At 41.0% G+C, this 27,321-nt stretch overlaps 2 protein-coding genes across 10 annotated transcripts; both read right to left on the reverse strand.

Annotated features, from left to right (window-relative positions):
* Positions 1-3,044: 3,044 nt before the first annotated feature.
* On the reverse strand, positions 3,045-5,317 carry LOC124851874 (P2Y purinoceptor 4-like). The gene is made up of 2 exons (XM_047339882.1): positions 5,186-5,317; positions 3,045-4,905 (listed from the first exon to the last, which is right to left on the reverse strand). Exons 1-2 carry the CDS (start codon positions 5,315-5,317, stop codon positions 3,841-3,843), a joined length of 1,197 nt encoding a protein of 398 aa, XP_047195838.1. The 3' UTR covers positions 3,045-3,840.
* Positions 5,318-5,386: 69 nt separating this feature from the next.
* ano5a (anoctamin 5a) lies at positions 5,387-25,735 on the reverse strand. Of its 9 annotated transcripts, none has more exons than XM_035156582.2 (23): positions 25,419-25,735; positions 21,391-21,458; positions 20,266-20,403; positions 19,921-19,962; positions 16,114-16,221; positions 14,771-14,839; positions 14,306-14,590; positions 13,915-14,034; positions 13,641-13,756; positions 13,404-13,538; positions 13,201-13,306; positions 12,990-13,050; positions 12,112-12,263; positions 11,675-11,755; positions 11,230-11,304; positions 9,963-10,191; positions 9,304-9,482; positions 9,112-9,209; positions 8,883-9,013; positions 8,407-8,612; positions 8,110-8,309; positions 7,529-7,634; positions 5,387-7,325 (listed from the first exon to the last, which is right to left on the reverse strand). In XM_035156582.2, the coding sequence occupies exons 1-23, from the start codon at positions 25,486-25,488 to the stop codon at positions 7,092-7,094; spliced, it is 3,009 nt and encodes a 1,002-aa protein (XP_035012473.2). In that variant the 5' UTR covers positions 25,489-25,735; the 3' UTR covers positions 5,387-7,091. The 9 variants fall into 9 exon arrangements, with proteins under 9 accessions (XP_035012473.2, XP_035012480.1, XP_047195837.1 ...); XM_035156589.2 differs by having other exon boundaries at positions 19,911-19,962; positions 20,266-20,375; positions 25,419-25,467; XM_047339881.1 differs by lacking the exon at positions 20,266-20,403.
* Between the last annotated feature and the right edge of the window lie 1,586 nt (positions 25,736-27,321).

The raw sequence follows: 27,321 nt of genomic DNA on the forward strand, positions 1-27,321 counted from the left end.
GGGCTGCATTATACTCGACAGTTGAATTTAAAATGAGGACTTAGGTTATAGGAACGTTTTTCACATGTTCTGTTAGAGCAAATATCAGATGTCAAGAATAAAAGATTATATTCTGATGTGCTTCTATGACCACAGGGCCAGACCGGTCTCCTGGAGAGGAGCATGTGTGATCAGGAAAGATCGGGAAATTAAAACCTTAAATCCAAAAATCTATTAAAATGTAGGTTTTTCTTCAACTCATTGTGTTGTTACCTCCCACGAGGAAGTTATGTCATCGTCTGCATTTCGCAAAAACTACTCAACCGACTTGACTTAAGGAAGAAGCCATTTAATTTTGGTGTTGATCCACATTAACATTGTGAGATGAGGTGTTTTTAAACATTGATTTCTCAAAATAGAATTAGTGGATATTAATGAAAAAATAATTTGACATCTTTAGGAGACTGATATCTATGAGTGTGTTTAATTTGTTGCAGATTCAAATATAAATCAGGATCTAAATGTGGTTTCTTAAGGGAATTGTTGGGCCTTGGCGAAACATGCTCTCTGCTGAGTGCCATTCTAGTTTTCATTATAAATAAAAAAAGTGGATGCATACACGGGAGCCAGCTGCTTTGTAGCGTGACAGAGAAGGCGTCAGTGTTTGCGTTGTGTCAGGGCATGGCCCACTGTTTGCATGAAAGTATGTAAAGTTCAGACTGTGTGTGCTGTTACAACACGAAACCAAACAGTGTCTACTTTGACTTTCTTTTTGGAAGCGTTTAGCTGAAAAGAAAAACTCCCATTAGTTATGCATTAAAGTAGTTAAATTCAATCTTAAGAACAGAAACTCACCAGGCGAAGAGAAAACAATGGGTCTGTGAATGTCAGCCAGCACCTCAGTCAAACAGATGTGAAATGAATTACAGCAACAAAAAAAATATGATTCTGTCTATTTTTGTGGTTGATGTGACTTTTCTGTGACTGTTGTGGATTCAGGGGATTATGTGGTGATGGTTTTTTCTCTTTTTGATGAAGTACTGTTCTCGGCTGTGGAAGTTCAGTGGATTTTTCCCTGGTGGTCGTAGCTGTAATTGGAACCTGAGGTCCTGTTGATGACGCTGTTGTAACCACTGTATTTGTATCTACGTCGGGAGATTGTGTTGGTGGCTGTCCTGTGATTGTTGGTGTTTGTTTTTCTGTCTTTGCTGAGAAGGTAGGATTTTCTGTCATTGTTGTTGGTTTTGTTAAGATTGTGGTCGTTGGTTTTACTGTAGTTATGGTAGAACTAGTGCAGTACATTTTTTATAACTGTTATTGAGGTTGTACTGAATCTTCCTGTAACTGTGGTTGTAGACATATAATGCAACATCTGACTCGTATTTCGTAGTCCAAACAAATAGGAGCTATTCCTCTATCTTTTTTCCCAATCCCTAGTTATTCATTTTAAATCTTCGTATTGTTTAGCTCTACATTTAGAGCAAATATTTAAACAAGTCTGGGATTAAAAAAAAAAAAAAAGCTTTATTTCACTTAATGTAATAAACTGTGAATTCAAGTATTTTAAGGATATACGTGATACTCACTCATGTGGACCCACTGTGGGGAGTACAGTCCGCAGTCAGCCACACAGAGGCAGTGTTGTGTCAATAAATTCAAGGCCAATCCTCGTAGTCTCAAAGCCAAGCCAATACGTGTATTTGTTCCAGCCCACTTTGATGAAATAACCCTCTATGGATGGACACCGGTCAGTTTGGGGGACACATAGAAACGTCTCCGTACCTTTTCTGTCCCAAAGTTCACCCTGCTGTGTGGACCAGAACACCACTTGAGGCCAAAACCTCCCCAGTATGATGTAAAGAGTTGAGTGATGGTTCAAATGCTGTTTAATTTCCCTTTGCAGTGAAAGCTACACAAGTGATCGAGTTGTCTAACAAAGAAAGAGTAATAAATAAAACTGAAAAATGAATAACATGTGTACATTCACAGCAATTCAGTGGGGGCTTCGGGGCATGAGCACCCACAGAGAAGCATTAAGTCTGGGCTAAATTGACATTGATTTGATATTGATTCAACCGGAGAGACAACACGTCTATGATTTTAGGTTAGGGTTTATTTAGGCTACTGTTTTTGCATAAGGTTTATTTGGACGTTGAGGTTGAACATTCAACTATTAAGAGAAACCACTGGATGTAACATATTTTGGCGCCTCTGCATATGTATACATGTTCACTTGTCCCATGTGCAGTGTGATGCACTGGTTTACAAACCCTAATATAAAGAATAATCAGGAGTGATGCAAAAATAACTACGAATCACTAAAACTCCATTAACCATTAACAGAGAAATAATCAAAGGGTTGCAGTTTCATTCGCCCATTACATTATCATAGGAACAAATAAACTGTTTACATAGTTTAACGACACGCCCCCCCTTATCCCGAAGTGAGGCCAACTAAAATAATAGATATGAACGCTGCCATCTTGCAAATTTTGAGTCAGAGTAGCGAGGTCCCCCAGAAACGCACACTCGGCCAATCATCAGTCAGTCTCGGCTGTCAACGGTGATATTTCATTACATTTTTTTCAGCATCAAATACATAATCAAAACCAAACTTGATGGAAAAAGAAACACTTGAACAGGCATCGGTGTGATAAGAACTGTGTAAAATGCCCGGAACAAAGTTTAAGACATTTTTATCTGACTTGCATTCAGACTTTTATGTTGGATCCATGTCCAATCCACCAACACGGAGGAGGCGGAGTTTGTGATGTATTCTGCAGACAGCCACCAGGTGACAATTGAGATGCTTTGGCTTCACTTATGGGGCCAAGTCAGTTTCCATCTTTTACTGCAGTCCACTTTTTTAAAAATTCATTTCATTTGATTCTCGGACATATTTACACCATGGTAATAAGTTACTGCTACTGTTGACTTAACACTTTATGTTATTTATTATCTGTAATAAATGTGTATTGACAGAGTGCTTTTATTTTGACAGCCATTGTGGTACTGCGATACTGAAAACCAGTTACTTAATAACACATGGATGCAAGAGCCATTTAACCATTTGTTGAGGACATGATGGATGGATGATGGATTATTTATCTGTATAATAAACAAACATAAACCAGCACATTACCATGTGTACCATCAGCAATGATGAATATAATGTGCATACATTTGCTTACATTACAAAATGTATACAGCCATTACTGTCAACAAGCATCTGGAGTCTTCATGAATGAATGAACATTCACTGTAGGTAGGTATATGATTGATTATAATCACCACCAAACGTTAGGGGCTATAAGGAACTAGTAACAATTTAAAAACATGTATCTATCATAAATAGCTCTAATACATATACGAAATTAATTATGTTAAATAGGGCTAGACAATAAAATTATCAATAATTATCGTAAAATATATATCAATAGCAGTAAAACAAAGCTTCAGTATATCAATTTAATGCTTATGCATTGTGTAAGTACAATGAGGAGGTATAACACATATACCTCACATTTACAAAAGGTTTTGTTTGTCATTCTCTGCTCTGGAGCAAAAATCAGTTTTTAAACTTCTTTATCTTTAATCCTTCAAACTAAAAAGAAACAATATGACATTTATCATGATTGATGTCAAATGATATGTAATTTTGTTATCTTGCTGTAATTTTGGACCATATCTTCCAGCCCTACTTTCAAACTATTTGCACAATGCATTTGCAACAAACTTATTTGTGGCCACATGGTCTCAAACAAAGGGAATTCCTATGTCTGGGGCCTTTACTGTATAAATCTGCTATCAGTAATCAAATATACAAAGTTTTTTTTTTTTTTTATAGTTCTTCGAGATATTTTATAGTTCAGGTGGTGGCAGTGCGCACTCGGGTGTGACAGCAGACACCCCCTGCCTCCTCCTCACTGTCCTCCGGGCCCTCTTGGATATCACAGAGGCCACCTGCATGCCCGGACACTGGGAGAACACCACCGTCAGAGAGCCCTGGAACTCTCCCCTGAACTGGCGGCCTATGAAGCAGCTGAACAGCGGGTTGATGCAGGTGATGAGGCTGCAGAAGCACATCTCCAGGGTGAAGGCCAGGTCCGAGGCCCACCAGGAGGCTGGGTTGTCGGGGTAGACCGCCCTCATCACGACGGCGGCGTTGCGGCTCAGGTGGTAGGGCAGGTAGAAGAGGGCGAAGAGGACCAGCGCCGCGCTCAGGACGCGCCGCAGCCGCCGCCGCTGCCTGTTGTGCGGGTCGGTTCGGCTGGGCCTCCGCCGCAGCTCCCGGACGCTTCTCAGGCCGCAGTAACAGATGAGGAGCAGCGGGAAGAGGAAGCAGAGGATGGAGCAAACCAGGGAATACGGTAAGCTCTCCCCGGTGTCAGTCAGCAGGATGTACATGGTGCACACGGTGCGGTTGGTCTCGGGGCACGTCTGGATGAGGGTCATGCTGGCCACCGGCACGCTGAGGAGCAGAGTGGCCGCCCACACCGCCACGCACAGCAGGCACGTCTTCCGCCGGCCCAGCAGCACCAGAGAGCGCAGCGGGTGCACGATGGCCAGGTACCGGTCCACGCTGACGCAGGTGACGAAGAAGATGCTGAGGTAGAAGTAGTTGTGGTAGAGCATCCTCACGGCCACGCACAGCGGCAGCCCCAGCCTCCAGCGCAGCCGGTCCACGTGGTAGTGGACGAGGAGGGGCAGGGCCAGCAGCCACGAGGTGTCGGCCAGGGTCAGGTTGAAGAGGAACACGGTGCTGCGGGTCCAGCGGCGCAGGCGGTGGAAGAAGATCCAGAGGGAGAGCAGGTTGAGGGGCAGCCCGAGGACCAGCACCACCAGGAAGAAGGACGGCATCACTGTGAGCTGCACCAGCGGTAAACCCTGATATGGGTCCAGGTCACAGAAGGCTCTCTCTGGAGGCTGGAGATTCACCATCACAGAGGTTCAGCTTGGAGTTTTCACATGCAGTGTTATTTCAAGTTTTTTAAATCTAACCCGTCATTTAGTTGTAAACCAATAGGCACACAAAAAGTGAAAATCCAGACATGTAGTCTATTTCCCCTCATAGAAGAACACATACGCTTTCTACCATCTTCATAATTAGCCACAAAACTCTGTTAGAAACTGTTCTAGCTGTTCCATAAATCTCTTAATGTCCCGATAACATGTTTAAAATCATGCCCGACCCTCTCCGACCTACCTGGACCTGAGTGTTTCCCATGTCTTTGTTACTGTGCTGAGAGAAACAACCCTGCCAACATATTTTGGTGTCGAGCACGCCCACCTGTGTGAACAAACACCCAATAGTTATCAGTGTTTTTTTCCAGGCCATCTGTTCTGAGGACAGCAACTTTCATGTTTTCGGCAACAAGGCCCACATTCAAACATCTCCCACAACTGCTCAAGTTCAACAGGTACTTTATTTTTGGAGAACAGCCTTTGTTGCATTACACATTTGTGAATATGAACATTACAAAAATGTCGGAACTAAATAGATGAAAATATGAAACTTTCAGCATAAACAGGTTCACCCTTTTCATGTATGGTAACAGTATAAAATCAAATGTCATCAAAGTGTAACAAAAAGACAGACATGAGGAAAAAAAGTTAAAGAAATAAAATGGAGATTAAAGTTGTTGGATTTATTAAGGCATCAACAGGCATAGATCAGCAAGAAAAACTAGAACAGACCAGTTTCGCTGGAGTGGTCACATCTGCAAAAATCACTAAACAAACAGAGGGTTTAGTTGCCTGAGTTTAAAGCAGTTTTACATTAACATTAACTTAAAATACTTCAGTTCTTCTCTTTACTTGCATGTATGCGGTCAAATAAATGTGAATCCTTACAAAACGTTACATCTTTACCTTTGTTGGCATTTAACCCCATTAAAAACGCTCAGAACAAGAAACTCCTTACTACAGTAAAACTCTTGTTCACGTAAATGAACAAAGACCATCGCACACTTCTGATTTAAAACACTGATTATCATTATGTGGTGTAAGGACAACAAACTGATTGACATGTTTATGTCTTGGTAGTGAGGTTTTATTAAGTGCTTTGTGCAAAATAAAAAAAAAATGTGTGTATCTTTCCTTCACCACAAAGAGACATCTGAGGGAAACCGGGAGGCTGATGTGCTTTGTGTAATGAAGCAAACATAGTTGAGTAGGCGGGGGCTGCAGGCTTTCATTAGCTCTAACGTGTTGGTAAACAGAGGCACATTAAAAAGGGATCTCTTCACCCTCTCAGGGCTTTTTGCTTCTCATCTCCAGGAACAAGTCTCACTGTCAACAGTCGACAGCTGCTGCAGCTGCTCAACAACTGGCCATCTCAGGACAAAAAATCTTGCCTGTACTCACAGTAATAACAGCAGCACACGTTTCTCTTCATAAAAACCTGCTTCACAAGTCAGTTTTGGACCTGGAGCAACTGTTGGGCTGTAACAAGCTCAGAGCAAGATTCTTTAAAGCCACTAGGGTGAGGAAAATCATTTGGTAAAAGTGTGTTACTTCTGTGTCATGACCACAATAATGTAAAATAAACAATACTCACATTTGTTGCAGTAAAAAAAAAAAGTCCAACATTAACTTATAGTACATGACACTGGAACCCTTCATATCACCGTACATACAAACAAACAAATATTCAAACTTGAAAATAAGCAACATCAGTTTCCAAATAATATTGATAGTCTACTGGCAGATATATAACATCAGTGGTAAGTGTGTGTGATATATTAAGGCATCCAGTCTTTGGTTAATTATGCTGGCAATTAAATAAGTAGTCTTTTCGACACAAGATCTGAATGATCCTCATCACTATAATTACAAAATAGAGAGTGAAAAAAGCCATAAATATGAGACAGCATTTAAATTTTAAGTCAGCATGCATGGAGACGTGGTCATTGTGTGCACTTCACAATCAGCAGCATGGCTGTGAATGATGGAAACCTCTATAGCTCTTTGATAAACGTCCGTGTGTGTACTGCACAAACAACACAGGCACCACAGTAAAGAGATGTATCATAATACATACTGTAAGCAGGTCAATCTACATCACCATGTCATCCCATCATGTCCAGCTGATCCACCAGCAGCTCGCTGGGCTAGAGACACTCTGACAGCACCTCGTGTTTGGATAAAGTTGGATAGATCATGGGCGGGCAGGTACAGTCATTGCTACAGTTGTTGTGGGTGAGCTGCTTCTTCAGCTTATCCACCTCGTAGTTATGGAGATATTCCTGGACCAGGTAGCGCTCTCTCTTCACTCGAGCCCTCACGTCAGAGGGAACATCTGGGATCATCCAGGCCACGAAGAACTTCACCATGAACACGACATGCTGCAGAAGAATAGAGTACAATGGGTTCATGTTGGAAGAATTACTTTAAGAGCTGGAGAAGAAGTTCTGTGAGGAGTCAGACTTTGTATTATACAAGAGAAACATGAGTGAAGAAAGATGGGCGTTATTATTGATGCAACAACAATCTCAAGGGAAGAATCTGAGGCGCAGTTCATGAGGTCACTAAGTGTTGGTGGATTTACCTCCATGATGATAATGAAAGCAAGCTTGGCAGCCAAAATATGCCAGAACTGCATGGTGTGGGAGTACTGCTTCTCATGGCCCGAAGGGTAGCGGAAATCACGATACCTACGAACAAAGAACAAGAGTTTTAGGATTGCTGCAGATTTTTACACTTATTTGATTCAAGATTGTTTTAAGTCATTCTTCAGTCCCCTGTGCAAAAGAGAATGAAATAGTATTTATGCTACTACTATGAGTAAAGCACTTGTTCTTTACTTATATATCTTTATTTATACTTCTGTTCCATTCAAGGGAATGTGTATTTTCCTCTTCTGTATGTATTTAACACCTGGAATTACCATGTACTTTGATTTTACATACAATATTTTTTTGTGCAAAGCTATAAAATAGTTCAAATTAGCTTCACCAAACCAGCCACATTAGAGTAGTGCTTACATTTGAACACATCCATAAAAATAACCAGCTAATGTAATATATTTGACACTGAAAGGGGCCTTTCTTTATTATTAAATTAAAGTACATTTTGCTAGCAATACTTTCTGCACTTGTAACTCAACTTAACAAACAAACACACACTCACCTGCAGGTCGTGATGGAGCTGTTGAACCAAGCAGGGTTCTCCCCTTCCTCAGGGCTGTTGGCCACAGGGATCGCAGATATATTGAACATCGACAGGCTGTTGTTTATGTAGCCTTTCATATTCATCTCACCATCTGGGTGGTAGGCATACATGTACACGAGCCGAGGGATCATATCAGAGGTGAAGGCCACGATGAACGCCTACGAAGCAAGGGAAAGATGGTGTGAGGATAAAACTACAGATACAACTGGGTAGATTATGAGGAGTCACACTGACTACAGACAGTCCAGTACTAACATTTGTGACAACGGAGAGGACGGCGATCCCACTGAGGATTTCCTCCCAGGCCCCGATGCTGTGGGCCTTGGCTGCCACGGGGCGTCTGTACTGAGTGGTCAGCTTCCAGGCATCCACTCTTACTTCAATGATGTTGTTGATCAGTGCCAGCAGGGGGGCCAGGGGGAAGGAGGCGACGAAAAGCGTGATGAAACCAAACTGGATCACTGGGACACAGAGAAGAGAGGTTAGTGAGAGGCAGCATGATGGAAACAGCACCATCTGTTGAATCTCAGAGGACACTGCATCTATTTATCTACTTACTGACCTTCCGACCTATAGATACATATTTTAACTGAAAGTAAAGTATTTAAGTTGGATATCTGTACTTGAGAATTTGAGTTGACTTGGAGTTTATTCAGATGGTCTTGGCTGCAGCCTAAGTTTCAGGTATGTCTTCCTCGGTGTAATGGATTGGTGTTGTAATGAGTGTTTACCCATTTCCAGGTACTCGTAGAAAAGACCCAGCTGTCCAAAGCTCTGCAGATCGTTGTCCTGCTCCCAGCGGCTGTAAATACTCTCTGGGTGTTTCCGTGCCTTCCTGCTGCCCCACCAGTTCATCAGCCACCTGAAGGAAATGGGGGGGTTGATGGAGAGCTTCAAATGGAGCCACAACACAGCTATATACAAAGAGATGACTGTGGCACATTCAGATGGAATACTCACGGGACCAGAGCCTCTTGGATGTTGCCCCACACCTGTTTACCAGTCATCACTATCACCAGCTGGGTGGTCAGCTCAATAAGACAACCACCAGGGTCACACTGAATTCACAGGTGGAGATAGAAAAGAAACGAAAATGAACTTTAATTCACACTTAAGCTGAGTTATTGATGCTAATCTAACCGTGTTATGTACCTCTTCATTCCTCAGTTTGCTCCACCGGCCAAACATGTAGGCATAATTTCCAGGATAGCCGACAAACTTGCCCTTAAAGAAAGCCACGTAGAAGCAGGAGGAGTAGTAGTTGACGAACTGGAAGAGGAACATCTTCACCGTCAACTTGTTCTCATACTCCAGGTGTGTCTTTGGAATTTCTGTCACATAGTAAAAGGTGGCAAAAGATAGATTTTAAATACATAAACTAAATAAGAACAACCTCTGCCAAGGAGGATATGTATTTGTCTGCATTTATGTTTTTGAGTTGGCAGGATTACGTAAAAACTACTTCATCAATTTCCATGAAACTGTGTAGAGAGGCATGACTCAGGAAACCCATTACATTTTGTGTGAATCCTAATGAGCTTCTTTTTCTCTAACATTCTGCAACATGCTTGCTTACTTCTCACAAAATATTTATTTATATTATTTATATATTTATCATAAAGGCATGTTACAGGACTGATATGTTTGAATGTGTGGAATTCAGATCCAAATAAAAATCTGGATTAAGTGAATTTAAATGTGGTTTCATGAGGGGATACTTACAAGACTGTGATGATATACACTGAAGTGTGGACACATAAAGACACGGAAATGTAACTGTCTTGTTAACATCCTCTCACTCTGGCCCTCACCCATATCAGTGATCCAAACAGCCACCCTCTCATACATGAGGTTGAGGATCATGATGATGACAAAGTTGATGCAGGAGGCGGTGACAGAGGTGGCCAGCTGTGGCGTGATGTAGGGGCCGACCACTTGCAAGTGGCTGGTGGGGTTGTCCTTCATGATGCTGGCGAAGGCGGCGTACACTGCCAGGCGGTACGCTATCACGCCAATGATGCAGGCAATGATCAATGAAATCTTCAGGACAGAGACAACAGTGGCAACATGAAAGACAACTGCATGGCACAGCAAGGCACGAGACAAAGGGTACAGTGAGAACGCCACAGCAAATCCCATACAGATACAGGTGAGTTACAGCCAACGAAAAATGTTAGAAGACAGGATTGAGTTGTGCACAAATGCCCCATGAAAACACAGCTACCATAATCTTCCCATTAACTTATTTACATTTTAATGGCTTTTACGTAAGTGTAGATAATAGTTATAAATTCAGGGCTAGTATGCATAAAAGTTTGGTCTTCAATGTGTCCTAGTTGTAAGAATGACATATTTTTTACATAATTGTTATAACTAATAGTAAATGCATGCAAACATACAGACAATTGTGCTCATCTCAGCTTTTAAATTATTTACAAGAGCTATATTTTAAAGAGGTTTTACGCAAACTGGCTCTGGTCACATGATACTGTTCATTGCATAGACTGTATGGATGGACGACATATCTCCACTTCCTCCTGTTGTGCAAAAATTAAGCTACAATATCCCTGGGTGCCACCATCTTACGCTTCTGACGCCATTTGGAGCCGGAGTCTACGCAGTAGTGATCGTGGTGTGGAGCCACAGTATCGAGGTCCCACAGATACACACGCTCGTCAAATAGTGAGTCTCAGCTGTCAATCATGAAGTTTCATGTTGTTTTTATAGCATCAAATAACAAATTAAAACGAAACTTAATGAACCCCAGTGTGATTAAAAAAACTACCTAAAATGATTGTTTACTGAGCCAGATTTGTTTTTTCCATGTCCCACCCACTAACATGGTTGAGACATGGTTTATGACCCATACTGCAGCCAACCACCAAGGGGCGATAAAGAAGATTTTTTACTTCTCTATGGGAAAGTTGTCACGATGTCCATCTTTACATACAGTCTATGGTTCCATGTGATGATGATGAACACTATGATTGGAAAGGTAAGTGGCACAGGGAGGAAGAACAGATGGAGGATAGTTGAAAGCAGTTGTAATTAATGAAGAACCAAAGATACTATGCTCACCCAGAAAATGACTGTGGCTCCAGATAGACATAAGCGTGCACACTTGCTTGTTATGGGTAAGTATGGCTCCATTTCCTACATCATAACCAAGCAAAGCATGGACAGAGAAGTCAGTAACCATTTGTTATATCCTGAAAAGACCCCTCCAGGCCAAGTTCCATTAATAACCACTACCCACAGATAAGGAGATCCCAATCAGAATTTTTTACATGTAGGAATTTAGGCGTGAGTCCAATTATTTCATCAAACAGACTCCTGCTGAAGTCAAGCTCTTGCAAAAACCTCTTTCAAGACACCGATCCACCAGACAAACAGGAATGCAGCAAAGAGAAGGAAGTTCGTGCCACCAAGTCTTTCCAGAAATGTCTGTTAACCACACAAAATGCACCACACCAAAACTTCTCCCCTACCAACACTGGCATTCCACATTAAGTGCCACCCTTACCCAGAGGATCACGGTGGCCCAGCACAGAAATAATTTCGCCAATAGATCTGTAGCAGTCCTGCTAAGAACCCACTCTGGTTCCTAAAGACGGGTGGAATGTGGTCACAACAAATTAAAGCACCCTGTTGCTCTTGCAATTCAAGTTTGTGCCTGCTACTGTCACTATTTACAACTAATTACAGAACTAAGGTTCTTGATTCGAAAAGTCTCTATTCAAACCTGCTTTTTAGTAAAGGCACAGGCCTAATGAATGACTGCAACCCAGCCTGTAGAACCTGTATTCAATAAATACAACACATACTGTATCATGCAATCATTCTAAGTCCTAACAAACAGTATAACTGTGTGGTAAAGCCTTGTGGGAGCTACACAGACGTAGAGCTGCACATTAGAACAGTATCATACAGGATATTAGTATTTCATTAGCACCCAAACACCTGAGTGATGCGGTTCAGCTTGCGGTTGGAGCACTTGGTCTCATACTCTGGCCGGAGCTGCAGCTGCTGTTGCTCCTCCTCAAAGTCAACCAGATCCCACTCATACTCGAGACGAGCCTGCCGCCTCTTCCAGAGCTCCAGGAACAGCGTCACTGAAGAGACATTCAACCACACCAGGTGTATTAGCCTAACTTGACAACTTATTTAATCTCTATTAACATGTTTAAACATAAAGCCCTCGGTTGATGATATCATCAATATGAGCCTTGCGCAGACTGTATATCTCTATCAGCGTTTATGTTGTACGGGCCAATATGAAAACGTTTAATTTAAATAGATAAGAAATATGTGCATTTATGTTTACATTTTAATAAATTCAAGTTCTGTATATTTGGTTGTATTTGTATTTTATTTCATTTAAGATTATTTATGGTTAAATTGTGAAACAGCAAGCCTCAATTACATTTCTTTGTCATAAAGGTTTTGATAAAAACATCTTAGGAATCATTGCTAATGTTTTTGGCTGATATATATAGGTACCAGAAATATCCTTACTACTTAATATCTGTATCAGAACCACCCCCTAAAGATTTGTATCAGACGGGCTTTGATTAAATGTACTAGACAGTGATGTTGTTGAGGTTTTCAAGTATAATTTTTCAGTGCTTTGACCTCATTTAACTCTATTATATTACAGAAATGTCAGATCTTAAAACCTCAGCAAATGAAACCAAAGCTAAACGTAATAATTAATAAAAAGTGTTCTTTTGTGATTGAGTGAGCACAAGTGATTATGAGTAGTATAGTTCAACAGCTGCCACTAGGTGGTGCACTGGGTCAGAAGATATAAAATACAAAGAGACAATATCTTTACTCACCCCATATCCCCATGAATATGGCAAAAAACACAGTTCCCACATTGTCAAATAGGTGTGATTGCTGAAAGAAGAGCATGTTTGACAAATAGTGAGATAATGAAAAACTTGATTTGTTGACATTTAGTTGTTACCATCCTTTAAATGTCACATATGTGGGTAGAACATGAATCCCAAACACAAGTAACTCAGTAGGAAAGTTAGGAAATCTCACCCATGAGGAGTTACATGTTGAGTTGAGTTTCCAGAAGCCACATTTCTTGTCACACAGTGGGCACATGACGATTTTGCCTCCAATTTCCCCACTGCATATTTCTTTACTGTTGGGAGATGAGTTAATTTTTTTATTATCAAAAACATACAATAATATGTAATAATACAATGACCAAACAGGCCGGTTTTCTTTGTAAAACTCACCTCCACTCATTTTCATCGTAAGTGAGGACTCCGTAGACGAAACAAATCGTCCCAACTATTGCAGCAAACAACAACATCTCAGTGTAGAAACCCAGCCAGGCAAAATAAATACCGATCTTCTCTCCGTAGTACTTCCTGTTGAAGAGGAAAGACAAAATGAATTGTGAATTCCTTTGCTGTTAGACTAAAGTTGAGTTACTACACATCAGATATGACAACTTTGTTTTCAGATCTTGCCTGACAAGGTTGAGGGGTTGCTCCTTGAAGAAAAAGAGGAATCTGGCCCAGTGTTTGTACAGACTGTATCTCTCACTCTCGCAGTGAGTGTCCCTGGATTTTTTCCAGTATCTACACTGCATGTATAGAAGAAAATAGTTCACAATCACATTTGTTGTATAAGTATCCTTTCATTACAACATCACACACAGCTTTCACTAGGATATTACTCCTGGAATTCAAATAGTGAACATTTGATTGGTTAAGTGCCCTAAGTTCAGCAGAAGAGGCTCACATCGTGCAGGGGAAAGGCAGCAGTGTAGGTGCCATTGTTGAGTAACCTCTTGATTCCCTTTTTGTCTTTATCTCCACATTCCTCCCTCAAGTATGAACAGCGGGACAGGATGTAGTAGACCTGAGCAGAGAGAGTGAAACAAAATATAAAACTTCCAGTGCAAAAACTAAATTATGAAGTTGCCTTTGGGTTCCCCACAATTTTGAAAAAATGGACCTTCAGTTCAACACAATAAACATGACCTGCTAAATTTGAAGGTTAGTCATCTTGATAACTATTTTCCAAAATGTTACTTCAGGCCTGCTACAGCAGTATTTGCAGTATTCAGCTCTGAATGGAATATTTTATTTTCAAGGTCACAAACGAGATAAGAAAGCCAAAGTATCCTTACGATCCTGTTGCGATTGGAAGGGGGGAAGAATGTCTCTTTGTCATCGATGAGGAAGAAGTCAGACTTGCTCTTGTCGAAAGGAGCGGTGAAGAAGTCCGGCTCAGGGTGCATGATGGTCTCGGGCAGACGGAACGGGGTGGACAGCCAGTTCATGGGCATCTCTGTGTTGTCTGGGATGTCGTTGACCTTGAACGGAACCTTGATCTTAAGCACGTCTGCGTAGGTGGCCAACACTTCCCAGGGAGCGTGGATCTTCACAAAATACGTCTTCCCATCTTCTGACTCCTGATGATAATGACAGAAAAATGAATAAAGAGCTACTAGAAAAAGTAATTCAGTAATAGGAGAGAATTTATAGAGATCGTGTTAAAGTCTTGAAACCTACAGATATGTAATATGATATATGCATCCAGTATAACTTGTGATCTATCTTGTGATTAGACATAATCAAAATGAAAATCTTACTGATTTATCTTCTGTCTCCAGCTCCAGACCAACTTTGGCTAAATTGGCCTCATACACCCTCCTCCTCTCCTTAAAAGAAAAAACAGAATAGTACATATGTTTATTAGCTGATTTCAGTTATATTTAGCTATTATAGAATTATGACAATTAAATTTATTGTACAAGAAATTAAGTACACACAAACCTTACACGTAACAGTGAGCAGCATATACAGTATTTAGATTATGAGCCATTCAGACGTTATGTGTACAAAACTGAAATAAAATGTGTTAATTTAGAATATCACCGCACAACTGAAATGTGTGAGTGAAAAACTGAAAACGATCAATTTAAATGCATGAAATTAATATTTCAAAACATATTGACAGCTGAATAAAAAAATTATTATAATTATAATGTGAAGAGTGTACATCTGGGTATGCACATATTAATTATTTGAAACAAGGTGTCAGCAGATTCAACAGCAGCAACCATTGTAGTGAAAACTGGTAGTGAGAGTTACTTTTCTTGTTCACACTGTGGAAAGTAAAATAACAAAAGTTACCATTTCTCACTTACTGTTTAAGGTTTAATATTATCATAAAAAATGACATATACAGAAATTGACCATATCATCACAGTACAAATTGACAGAGTGAAAGCCTAATTGGGAGGATTTACTGCCAAGTTTTACAGCACATGGATAAAACACAGGAAGTGGCCTCCTATTTGGCCTTCCTCTAACAGTGGAAAAAAGAAGGAGTCCTTCCTGACCAGGCCGGGGGTCTAAGTGTTGACTCGCTGACAAGGCTGTGACTAACTGCCTCATACCGGAGGAGGGGTAACATCCATATGTGAAGGCTAACAGCTCAGTATTACTAACACTAAAATTCTTTCAGTGCCCCACGGCTGATAGCAACTGGCCACAGAACAACATGTGACCAAACACAGAATGGAAAAAGTTGATTTACCAAAGAAGAAAATAAGCTTGTGACTCTTTGTCAATGTAGCAGTGACCTCAAAAAAGTCCTGGCCAGGATCAGGGATGGAAGCTGAGAGAAACAGTTTCTCTAGCTTTATCTGTGTTGTGGTATTTAGAGTATGCCAGTGACTCACACTGTGAGCTCTGAGGATATCCTGTAAGAACCAGTTCTTAGTGTCTTAATCAAGGTGTGGATTTAACATTCACTGTTCTTTTGTGCCACATTTTAAGATTTCAAGATGTTTAGTTCGTGCAGCAATTATTAATATTCTCTTTCATTCTGCTGGGTTGGAAATAAAACAACAACAAATCAAACATAAATACATAACAAACATAAAAATAACATAGAGAAATTAAAATGTACCTCTCAGTCGTTTCTTACCTGTTTTCTCTCGCCAGCTTTGTCGTCCACATAGGACAAGACAAAGTCAATCCTCCGCAGCCCATCACGGAAGAACACAGAGTCTTTACTCTGTTGTTGTTTGTCAATCTGTAAAAATACATCGAACAAACATTGAATATTATTCAAAATAAAATGTGGCGCAGTATCAGCACAACAGGTCGGGGGTGCATTCATAGCAGTCAAACAGTATGTCAGTGGTTAACAGCAAAACCCAAAGAACAAGGCCTCCACACCACATCACACTCGGTTATATGTGTCATGTCATACTTTCACTCCAAACACTAGTGTGCTAAAGGATTTTCTGTTGCTCATGTCTCCCTACTAGGTTTTACTGAACAAGATTATGACAAACTTTTAAAGAAACCGATGTTGTATCACGGAATGAATGAAAAGATTTCCAGAATCCTAAAAGCTTTGATTTCAGGTCATCTGTCTACAACTCAAACACATCCTTAGGGTATATGTCATGGTAAAGGATTTGTGGAGGTCCACAAATACATGAAAAAAAACATTCTCTACACAACAGAGACAGGCAGTAGCCACATTGGGCAAAAGGTTCCGACATTTACTTTTTCTGTAAATCCTGGGATCCATAGCGGTGAGACCACCTTTTGTTGGTGGCTAAAGAAATTCCAAGCATGTGAATCAGCTAATGCTAACGGCTACATGGCTGGGAAGGAGTGAACTGCAGAGAAATGCTTTACGGCAGGAGGGGAAGGCATGACTGTCAGTGCTGCTTCAGCTGTTCAGAAAGCTAAAAATAACCACATAGAACTGTCATCACACCACATCACTACAGTACAGTGACATACCTACACAGGGCCGCTGATTATTCAGAGAATTCAGACATTAAGCACAGCAAACAACCACATTTGTAGCTTCTGTACTGCACTGTACTTCTGGCACAGATTGCCTTGTTGGTCAGTCTAATGTTCTTGCGGGTAGGGAGGAAAGGAAAAGCACTTTACCTCCATTATCCTCTCCCTTTATGGTAAGGATGCATCAGAGAAAAAAGGTCGGCTGCCTGGGCAAAAATTGCCTCTCTCCGGGGATCAGAGTCCTGCCTTGAAAGCTCTGTTTCTCTCACTCTCATTCCACTGATCCCCCAATCAGAGGAGCTCCAGTCGGGACCCTCACCTCCCACAACAAGCCCTTACTTGCTCAGACATTCAGAGAATAAGGAGGAAGGGGGACTGACAGGAGGAAGGAGTACAGAGGAGAAAGAGAGCAGACTGCTGGAGATGACGTCAGCATTGTGGTAGCATTGCTGCTGCCAGCTGCTGATGCTCTTAGTTAATGTAATAAGAGGACTACATCCAGGAAGAGAGAGATGACCATGACATGCACCAAAATAAAAAGTACACATCAAATTAATTATTCCCATTGTACTATTCATCACCTTCACAGTGAACCATAGACTGTATGTAAAAATGGATGCATAACAGCTCTCCAAAAGTGAAGCCAAATCATTTTGATCGCCTCCTGGTGGCTGGCTGCAGTATTGGCCATAAACCCTGCTTCCTCCATATTAGTGGATGGGACAATAGAAAAATACACATTAAACAATTTTTTCTCAAAGACGGTGATTTCAGGTAGTTGTGATCACACAGATGTGAAATGTCATGATTGACAGCTGAGAATGAGTCTTGATTGGTCGAACGCGTGGACTTTGCAACCGTGGCTCTATCCCCTGATTGCCACTGTGCAGATTCAAGATGGCAGCATTCTGGATATTTTTGAGTAACTGTGCCTGAAACAGGTTTTTCTAAAATTTCAGAAAAAACACAGCTAAAAAGCCAGATGACCATGTTAAGAAATCTGCTCTGGCAAGATGAGGACCAACAATGACTGGTAAATTATCTCCCCAGTCTGACTTGACTGTTTGAAAGTTGTCATTTAAACTATCTGGAGACTTAACCACAATCTTGTACAAAGTGAAAATGTGGCACGATCAATGGAAAATGTATGTAAAGAGTCTGAGCCACGTTACACAAATGATCCACAACAGCAGCAGTGCAGCTGGATCTGCACCCTGCTTCCTACTGTATTAACTCAAACAAGAAATTATGTCCACGTGATCAACCTTTTTCTGTCTTTCTCTGTCCAAATTATGTGTCCTGATGACTGGTCTACATAACCTCTCAGTCGTGATTGGACAATGTTGACCATGGCAGATTGGCTGCTTTTTTTAACTGGGATGTCGCTGCAGAAACTCTCTAATTTGCTGTAATTACAGATCCGCCATATGGAATCAGTGCATCTGCTGGGAACTGCCTCTTCTAAGTAAAGCTGGTACAGGCCACAGACCTCTATACATTTACCCGCTAGCCCACAACTACTGGGTGTTCAGACATGCAAGCTATGTCTTGACTAAGGAGGGTAAATGCAGAACATGGTGTAACATAAGGTGGCTGTCAAAGGCAGGGAGGAGGTACCACTCCTAACCCTAACTTTCAGGGCATTTCTTTTTGTAGGGGGGGATTTTAACATAATTTTCCTAAAACTGGTAACATATGATTTGATTTTCAATAATTTACAGCTTAATTGCCTGATAATATATTACTTCAATGTGTTTTCTTCTGAGACAACTCTACTGTCTAGTTTCAGTTTTATAATCCTCTTAGTTTCAAATGCACCCTAATACAAAAATCACAAGGTTGCATGAATCTCTCTTTAATGTTTGTATTATATTGGTTCAGCAACAGCGAAAAGAATGTTCTTTTTTTCTTTAAATCACTCCGTTACGTCTTTACTGAATCATTGCAATACTCAAAATCGTCCTAAACAGAGAGAAGTGCTTTTCTGCGAAGCTAAAAAGGAAAACTGGACACTCCTATCCTGAGCTTTGCAGAAAATTATACCTGGTTCAGCAACACTCTCTTTAAATACATATTATTGAGAAGCTACATGCAGCTGAGAGTTTGTGATCTGTAAGGAAAATGAAGACGTACACTCCCATGTCTTTTGGGAGGAGGACAAAACAGCTTGATCACAGAGACAATTTATAGACGTGCAGCTGCGTCTCCTCCAAAACTCCTTGAAGGGATCTGAGCTTGCACGTAGCTTTAGGTTGAGGGAGACACATTACTTCAGGAGCTGGTTGCAGGAAGATTAGCTATTTAAAAAGGGTAAGGATTCCTCTTTTCATTAAAATGGTTACGCACCGTTAAAGCAAGACCACATTATAGATGAAAAAGGAGAAGGCTACAGTACAGTATGTGGTTTACCACAGCAAAGTTCAGTCCTGTCATAAGCTCAGGGCTGGGTCTTGATTACAGTATAGACTTTATACAGTGTACACGCACGCACACACATACATAAATGCACACAAAAAAAGAGCAAAACTTCAAATACAGTATACGGTGCATGTGCATGTTTGTGTGTGTACACGTGTGAGCGTACTACTGTAATTAGACTATTACACAACCAGGCTGTTGCTTTCTCTTCAGTGAAGCAGACGATTATCGCAGGTGAGATCACAGCAGGTGAAAAGGCCTTTTCCACTTTTAATGAACTCTCATGATGCATCAACATACAGTATAGCTCATGCCGACATGTTTCCATTACTCTCTGCAGAAAACAACATGCTCCCCAGTAGCCACCACTATGAGCTCTCTACCAAGATATGTGTATTGATTTCAACTCTTATGTCCAAGCTTTGTTTTCTGCATCCTGCTGGAGAAACACAACACTGAGCAGACGTTCTCCAAAAAGCAGATAAAGGCAGGCAGGCAGACATATGCACATAGTTGCATCACATCACAAGCCTGTTTTACCATGCCATACCCTGGAACGAAACTTCAGGAATAGAGCCCGCTTTCTCGAGAGCTGTGGAAAAACCGAGTGGAGAATGAGCAAAAGCCTAACAACACAACAATGTCAACAGCATACAGCTAAAACTGAAACAGCAACCTCACACGGGGGGATCAAAATGTCAGACACGCCACACTTGCATTATGTTTAGACATCCTTACAGAATACGCTCAAACACTTCACACTCTGAAAACAAGTTAATGTCCCAATCAGGTCTTGCTCAGCTACAGTTTTGAGCTCAGAGATGACGTGAGACGACACAAACACACACACCGACACAGCGGCAGCATGCATCTGGGACCTTGACTGGCGTCTTACCCCGGTCAAAGCACTGATTCGCTCTAAGGTCTGAGCCTCAAACTGTGGACTGTCGCTGTGGTCAGAGGAGGCCAGGGAGGCCAGGCTGGCGCTGAGAGACTCACAGGTCTCTACACACACATCAGGCGTTAAAAAAGACTTCAAGAGTAGAGTGAAAGAGGGAGAACAGACAGGAGCATCAGGGTTATCTCTGACTCTCTCATGACATTTACAAATGTGTGTCTTGGGGGCGTCTTATAATCCTAAGAAGGGATGGATATTTATATGTATGTATGTATGTGCAGGTTGTAAATCATTATCTGGAAAGACAAAACAGATGTAATCTCAAAACGGAGACAATTAAAGGTTCAGTGTGTAGAATTTAGTGACACCTAGTGGTGAAGTGTCATGTTGCAGCTGAATACCCCTCACCTCACCCTCCCCTTCCAAACATGAAAGAGAACGTGTGGCAGCCTTCAGTTGTCATAAAAACTCAAAAGGTGTTTAGTTTGTCCAGTTTGGATACTGTAAAAAACATGGCGGCCTCCATTGAGAGGACCCACTCCCGATGTAAATATAAAGTATTTTGATACAAACGGCCCATTCTAGGTTAAAGAAAACAACAATTTGTAACAATTTAGAAGGATCACACACTAGTGAAAACATCACTAGGATTTTGTTATATTCAATTTCCCTTTACCCTAAATCTTACACACTGAACCTTTAAAAAATGTAAAATTCCACAAAGATCCATACGCTAACCTGTCTTGTTTTAGTGGGTGGGTTCACAAAAAGAAAAACAGTGTGATTATTTAACTCTCAAGAGGGGAGAAGTAAATCTAGATAAAGCTTTTTAATTGTACACAATGAACTTCCTGCTACCGCGCTTACAGGAGGTAAGGTGGAAGTGAAGATAGGACACAGCCAAATAGAAATCTGTTTTGCATCCGTATTGGAAAGCTAAAATTAACATACAGCATAGGAAGCACTTGTCTTAACATATTCAAATGGCTGATATATGTTCAATTCTGAGGCACAGGATGTTATGAAACCCTCTCAGATGATGACGCAGAGGATGGCGCTTCAGAGAACTCTGTGTATGAAGGTGCTGAATGAATGTCAACGTGTGGTGAGTTTGTTGTTTACCGCTGATTGTCCCTGCTGGAAAGATCCTGTGCTGGACGAGACATGTTGGTTGTAGCCATTTATATCATCTGCAAGACAGTAACACACAAAACACAACATTAGAAATCTAATTACCGATGATAGTTATAAGACCATTCTCTCAACTCACTAAAATAAGAATAGCAAATAGCCTAGTGAATCTCAAAACAGGCAAGTTGGTGCAATGTAAGTTTCAGGCCTATGAGCAGCTGCCTGAGTTTGGTGAGGAGCACTGACAGCCAATGTTGTGGTCTATATTTGTACAGCATTTTGTGGCAGTGCTGCCACAGCCCAGACAACATGACTCACAAAATCCCTGTGAGAGAATACACACAGCCATGTTGAACTGCACTGACGCAGGAAATGAGACTGAGGAGTCTGGTTAGCTCCCTTGAAAGTGAAAGCTCCCACTCTGATAAAACTTGGATTCAAACACGATAAAGTTCTACATTTGCCTCAGTCCAAATCAATTATTACCTTCCAGGGCAGATTCTGATAAAAGAGGATTTGCATGAACAAATGTCAGCACAGATGAAAATGCTATACAATCACACGCTGTTGGCAACACTACCACTAAAACAATAAAGCAAAGGCTGGTTAAAGCCTGTGTGTTTTTAAATAGAAATGCAGCAATCCTAATTGATGGTCTCACTGATGTTATATTTAGTTTGGACTCAACACAGAGAATGTGCTTAACCAGACCTGAAACAAGCATTCAAACCTTGTAATATGTAAACCTTTTCTGTCTCTATGTTATTACAGACCAGGTCAACTAAGTAGAACTTGTTCAAAACTACAAAAGAATTATATTTAATATAAACCTATGATGCAAATGTGTCTCCTACAGGCTTTTTTGTTGTTATTGTTTTTTTTACTGAACTTAAACTTTACTTAAAAGACTCTTGAAAATGTCTTTTAAATGTAACAACTCAATAAAAAAGGTAAATGTATGTAGAAAACAGAATTTCTGGGGCCAGTTCCAGTATCGATTTAAGGGCGTAGAAGATTCCAATCCTATCGACATATCAGATGATTTATGCATATTATATGTTGGTAGATTGTTTGTCCATTTGTAGTGAAGATGACAGGTTATGCCATTTGTTTGAAGGATTACTATAGAAAGTACACTATGGCACTCTGAGAGAGCATACTCTGCAGAGGTTAACACCCAATCTCGCAGTGTTAAAGAAAGTGAAAAAGAATATTCTGCATCCGCCCCCTTGAGCAAATCCACTCAAAAATGTAATGGGTCTTTCCTTAGCCCATACCCCACCATCCTACCAAGTTTCAATACAATTAGTTCAGTAGTTTTTTGCATAATACTGCTAAAATACAGACAAACAGCAATGAAGACATAACATTTTTGGTAATTAGCTAGTAGCTGAATTTAGTACAAAGCACATTTTCTCTGTATTTGAGGATATGTTTACTTTACTATTTGTTCATCATACCTACAGTATATACCTGTGAAAGGCCATGTCTGGCGATTAAAGAGACATAAAGATGTCACTCTAATTTAGAACACAAAATAAAACAGCATACATGCTTATTGTTAAAGACACTTTCTGAGTTGTGGCAGCATGTGGAACATTAGAGGAAACTGTTGATTCATGGACAGTCAGTTTAATATAGTACACTTATAGTGGACTTTTACAGCCTTTTAGCAGCAACGATAAAGACAACTTCATCTTTCATCTTCCTTAAAAATCCGCTATGACACTGACTTTGTTTTGCACTGATCTGATTTGTTCCTGCCTACATTTCTTTCAAAACATATGTGAATGCCTCTCAAACAGTTGAGCATATTTTTGCACAGTTGGACACATTGTTGTTGCTAACCCAGTATTAGCCACTCGGCGATGCCAGGAGTCTTTTCCCACCTAACAAAGTAGCCTCCACAGTTAGGGCATTGTTCCAGAGAGAGCAGCTGATCACAGTGGAAATGCCACAAGGCGGCTGCAGTCTCTTTTTTTTTTCATTACCACAGCAACCCAACAGACCAAGAGAGCAAACCTCACATACATCTGTTATTTAAACAAAGAAGGTTATTTTACAGTTCAGCTATACTGATACCGCTGCATAACAAAAACAGAGATATGATGTCCAGGCTGCTACTATTCTTTTGCATGCGTATGGCAGGGTTACATTTTGTACACATGTATTTTTTTACTCTCACTGTTGCCACCGCCTCATTTGAGGGTGTAGAGGAAATTCAGTCGCCTCTTCAAGAATTTTATATATCAACACAGCGGGATGGGTTGGTCTGATTTCCTGTGACAGGAACCAATCAGCCATCTTTCATGTTTACAGTGGTGAGTTTCAGGTGCACACATTCCCATACATGTACACCTGCTTCCACAGGCCAGTTCACATATAAACAAAATGGAGAAGAGAGAAAAGATTATGAGAGAACTTGAGCTGCCCCCATTTTTTGACTTTAGTCTCAGATTATATGTTCTGAATGTGTCTGGAAATATAACAGTAAGAGTAGGACATTTTGAGTACATATATTCACATCCTGAAAGTGCATGTTAGCTGGTACTGGATTGACTAAATCGTACTGTCGTGGCAATTTCTACAATCCCACTCTTACAACGAGGAACGAGACACAATTCTCTTACAGTATTGTCACACTTTAATGCTCAGAGCATGGTGCATACGACAAAGGTTAGTTTGTAATATGCACACCGATGGGAAACAGTTCTTTGTCTTTATACATGTGGCTCATCCCTCCCACTCTGGTTGGGTTTGTTACAAAGTCAAAGGTCAGGATCTTCTGATGACATCAAGGCAACAATGCCTTAGTTAAAGCAATCAGGCCAAGATTCATTCAGTTGTACAGGATACAGCAGGATCAAGGTTACATTGTATGAGATTCAATCATGATCAATCAAAGGGGAAATTAACATATTGTGGTCAAAATGTTACATTTCCCTTACAGTACTCATACAATAGGAATACTGCATAGTTCTAATCAGGCATGGGAGCTATAAGGCTGTTTTCATTCAGCAGTCAGCATCAGGATACCTCGATACTAAAATAACTGGGATTTGGAGTATTAGTGTGATTCAGTGTTGTGGAACTGTGAGTGTGATGAATGGAAAAAACAATGCTTCCACTGTTACCTCAACATAAACACACAAGGGCGAGAGTAACTACAGTTTGGGATCCTATAATTATCACTCCAATTCACAGTCTCAGCTAGACTTCTATTGTGCAGCTCTCTCCAAGCTGCAGATGAAACCCAACACTTTTATATCGATTCAGCATGATAAGAGTCACTGCTGAGCATCCAGGATGATTCACCCTCCATTCAGCCGCACACCATACAAGGCTAAAAACTCAACCCTGCGTCTAAGCAGTAGTTTAGAAATTCAAATCCAGCCAGGAGCAGAGGGAGAGGCAGAGGCAGAGAGAGGGACATGGGGTTTGTGCTGGTGTATGTAATGGCTGCCTGTAGTGACACAGTATTTCCAGTGAGCAGGCCAGCTGTCAGAGGGCTGTCTGGCCATAAGTCACTGCTGCCCTCCACGAAAAAAGAAAGACGTGGGTGTTTCAGAGGAAAAGTGCGGGGTGGGAAGTTAGAAAAAAATATATGACTAGCTGAGAAAATGTTAATAAAATGAATTTTAAAATCAAAGTGTGAGGGTAAAGTTGTTGCTACAGGCTCAGTGAAGTCAAGCCAACTCAACAACAGCAACATAAATGTGATTTCAAATGCCCTATTTATCTTAGCTGTTGACTGAATGTTACTGTTATGTTGTTGTTGTTAGAATGTCATACTTCATGTATTGTGTGAATATTCCTATAGAATAATGATTGTAGTTTTAGTGAGATATTTATCTAATATTCATTAAAGTTTGTCTCAAGGCCATGTGGTAAAACCAAGCTCGGTATAGTCTTAATTAAATTACCAGTATTTTCCCAGCTTCTTAACACACGTATACATCATAAATATCATATGTATATTTCACACTAGCACTTTGAAGTTCGAGGATTTGGCCACTCACCGTTGAAAGACTCCGTGGGGCTCATCTCGATCAGGTTGTCTCCTCCTGCTCTTCCCGTTATTCGATGCATTTTAAATCTCTGGTGGAGACAAACTCTGTCTGCTCCTTGTCATCCACACAGTAAAAAAAAAAAACCCAGCGGGACGAGGTGTGTGCCGCCTGATCTGCTGAGAACCTGTCCCCCTGTCGTGTTTCCTCCGCAGTGTCCCCAGCTCGCTCGGTCCGGTGTCAGGGCTCCTCTGTCCAGGCTGAGGCTCCTTCACCCGGCGGCTGCATCACCTCCCGAGGGGAGGGGCTCCACACGGCGGCGCTCCGAGCCCGGACTCGAACCCCCACACACACGTGTCCGCTGCTTGTTACGCGGAGCGGTGTCACTAATGGACAGACGTGTGACGTCAGCTAACAGCTAACAGAAGCTAACGTTAGCGCAAACGTAGAAGTTGGAGGCTAGCTCTCCTTTTCCACGGACTGTCACCGAATAAAGAGAAGTGCGTGTTTTCCACCTGACGCTTCCACTCGCCAACAAGCAGAACACGAGAACACGTCGAGACAAAATGTTTTAAAGTTGTTTTCTGATCAGTTTACCAAACTCCTGAAGATTGTGTTGCCATGGTCACCACTGATGTAAGGCTTACAGAAATATGCTCTGACATCCAATCAGAGACGAGCATTCTCCAGGCCCTGGTTTCATGAAGTTGTATTAATGTCAGATGCAATGTAATAGTGTCAAAAGTGTAGTTTATTCATACTGATATCAATATATACACAAATATAAATGCCAAAAGTACAGCATGTTCATATTTATATAAATATATATAAATATGTTATGCCAAAAGTATGTTTTATATTCATATACATAAATATATCATATGTATTTATAATCATTTGCTGTGATGAATACAAACTAGAGTCAGAATTATATATACTATATGTAATTATTATTTTTAGTGATTTATTAAGGTATGTCTGCTGCTTGTTACACGGAGCAGTGTCACTAATGGACAGACGTGTAATGTCAGCTAACAGTTAACAGAAGCTAACGTTAGCACAAACGTAGAAGTTGGAGGCTAACTTTCCTTTTCCACCGAATAAAGAGAAGTGCGTGTTTTCCACCTGGCGCTTCCACTCGCCAACAAGCAAAACACGAGAACACGCGTTTTAGTGATTTATTCATACTTTTTTTTATAGAATATAGGACTAGATGATGGTGAATGTCCCTCTTTCATTTGAAGGTCTTCTGCACAATTGAAGTTACTAACAGTAGATGTTAGCAGGTGTTAGCGGCTGCCAGCAGATGTTAGGGCCGTAACCTCAGTTGTGCACCTTAGGCCAACACAGGACGAACTTGAGGGTACGCTGAGGCAGCACTATGAAAACCATGTTTTACCACCTCTATGCCCTTTTAAACTAAACACTGTCCCATTTTACAACATAGGACAAGATGGAGAATATGTACATTCTACCGCACTAATTAAAGCCGGCTGCCAGTTGATGTTAGTGGATGTTAGTGACCAACAGCAGATGTTAGCGACATGTCTTCAGTTGTGTACCATAGCGTCATCAGGTGCCATTTAATCACAAGACACCCTCTTCTAAGGCAGGCCCAACACAGGTTGATCAGACTGGGTGCATGTCCCTTGCATCTTGGGGCCCAGTTGGGATCTTTCCTCCTGATCCAGAGCCATTGGCTGCAGTGTTCTGCAGTGTGAGATGTTTCTTTTATGGTCTGGTGCAAGGCTTGTCCGTGGATCCCCAGATCTTTGAGCAACCTGGGATGTTGCAATGAAACCCCTGCAGCCAACCTCAACAGGGCAGACTATTGCTTTCCAACCACGTTGCTTATAGTTTTCATAATCCAGACTCTGGTTTGTTTTCGTGACAGTGGTTAATAAATGATGTTTTG

Source organism: Hippoglossus stenolepis, chromosome 5 (genome assembly GCF_022539355.2).
Source record: "Hippoglossus stenolepis isolate QCI-W04-F060 chromosome 5, HSTE1.2, whole genome shotgun sequence".
NCBI classification, from domain to species: domain Eukaryota; kingdom Metazoa; phylum Chordata; class Actinopteri; order Pleuronectiformes; family Pleuronectidae; genus Hippoglossus; species Hippoglossus stenolepis.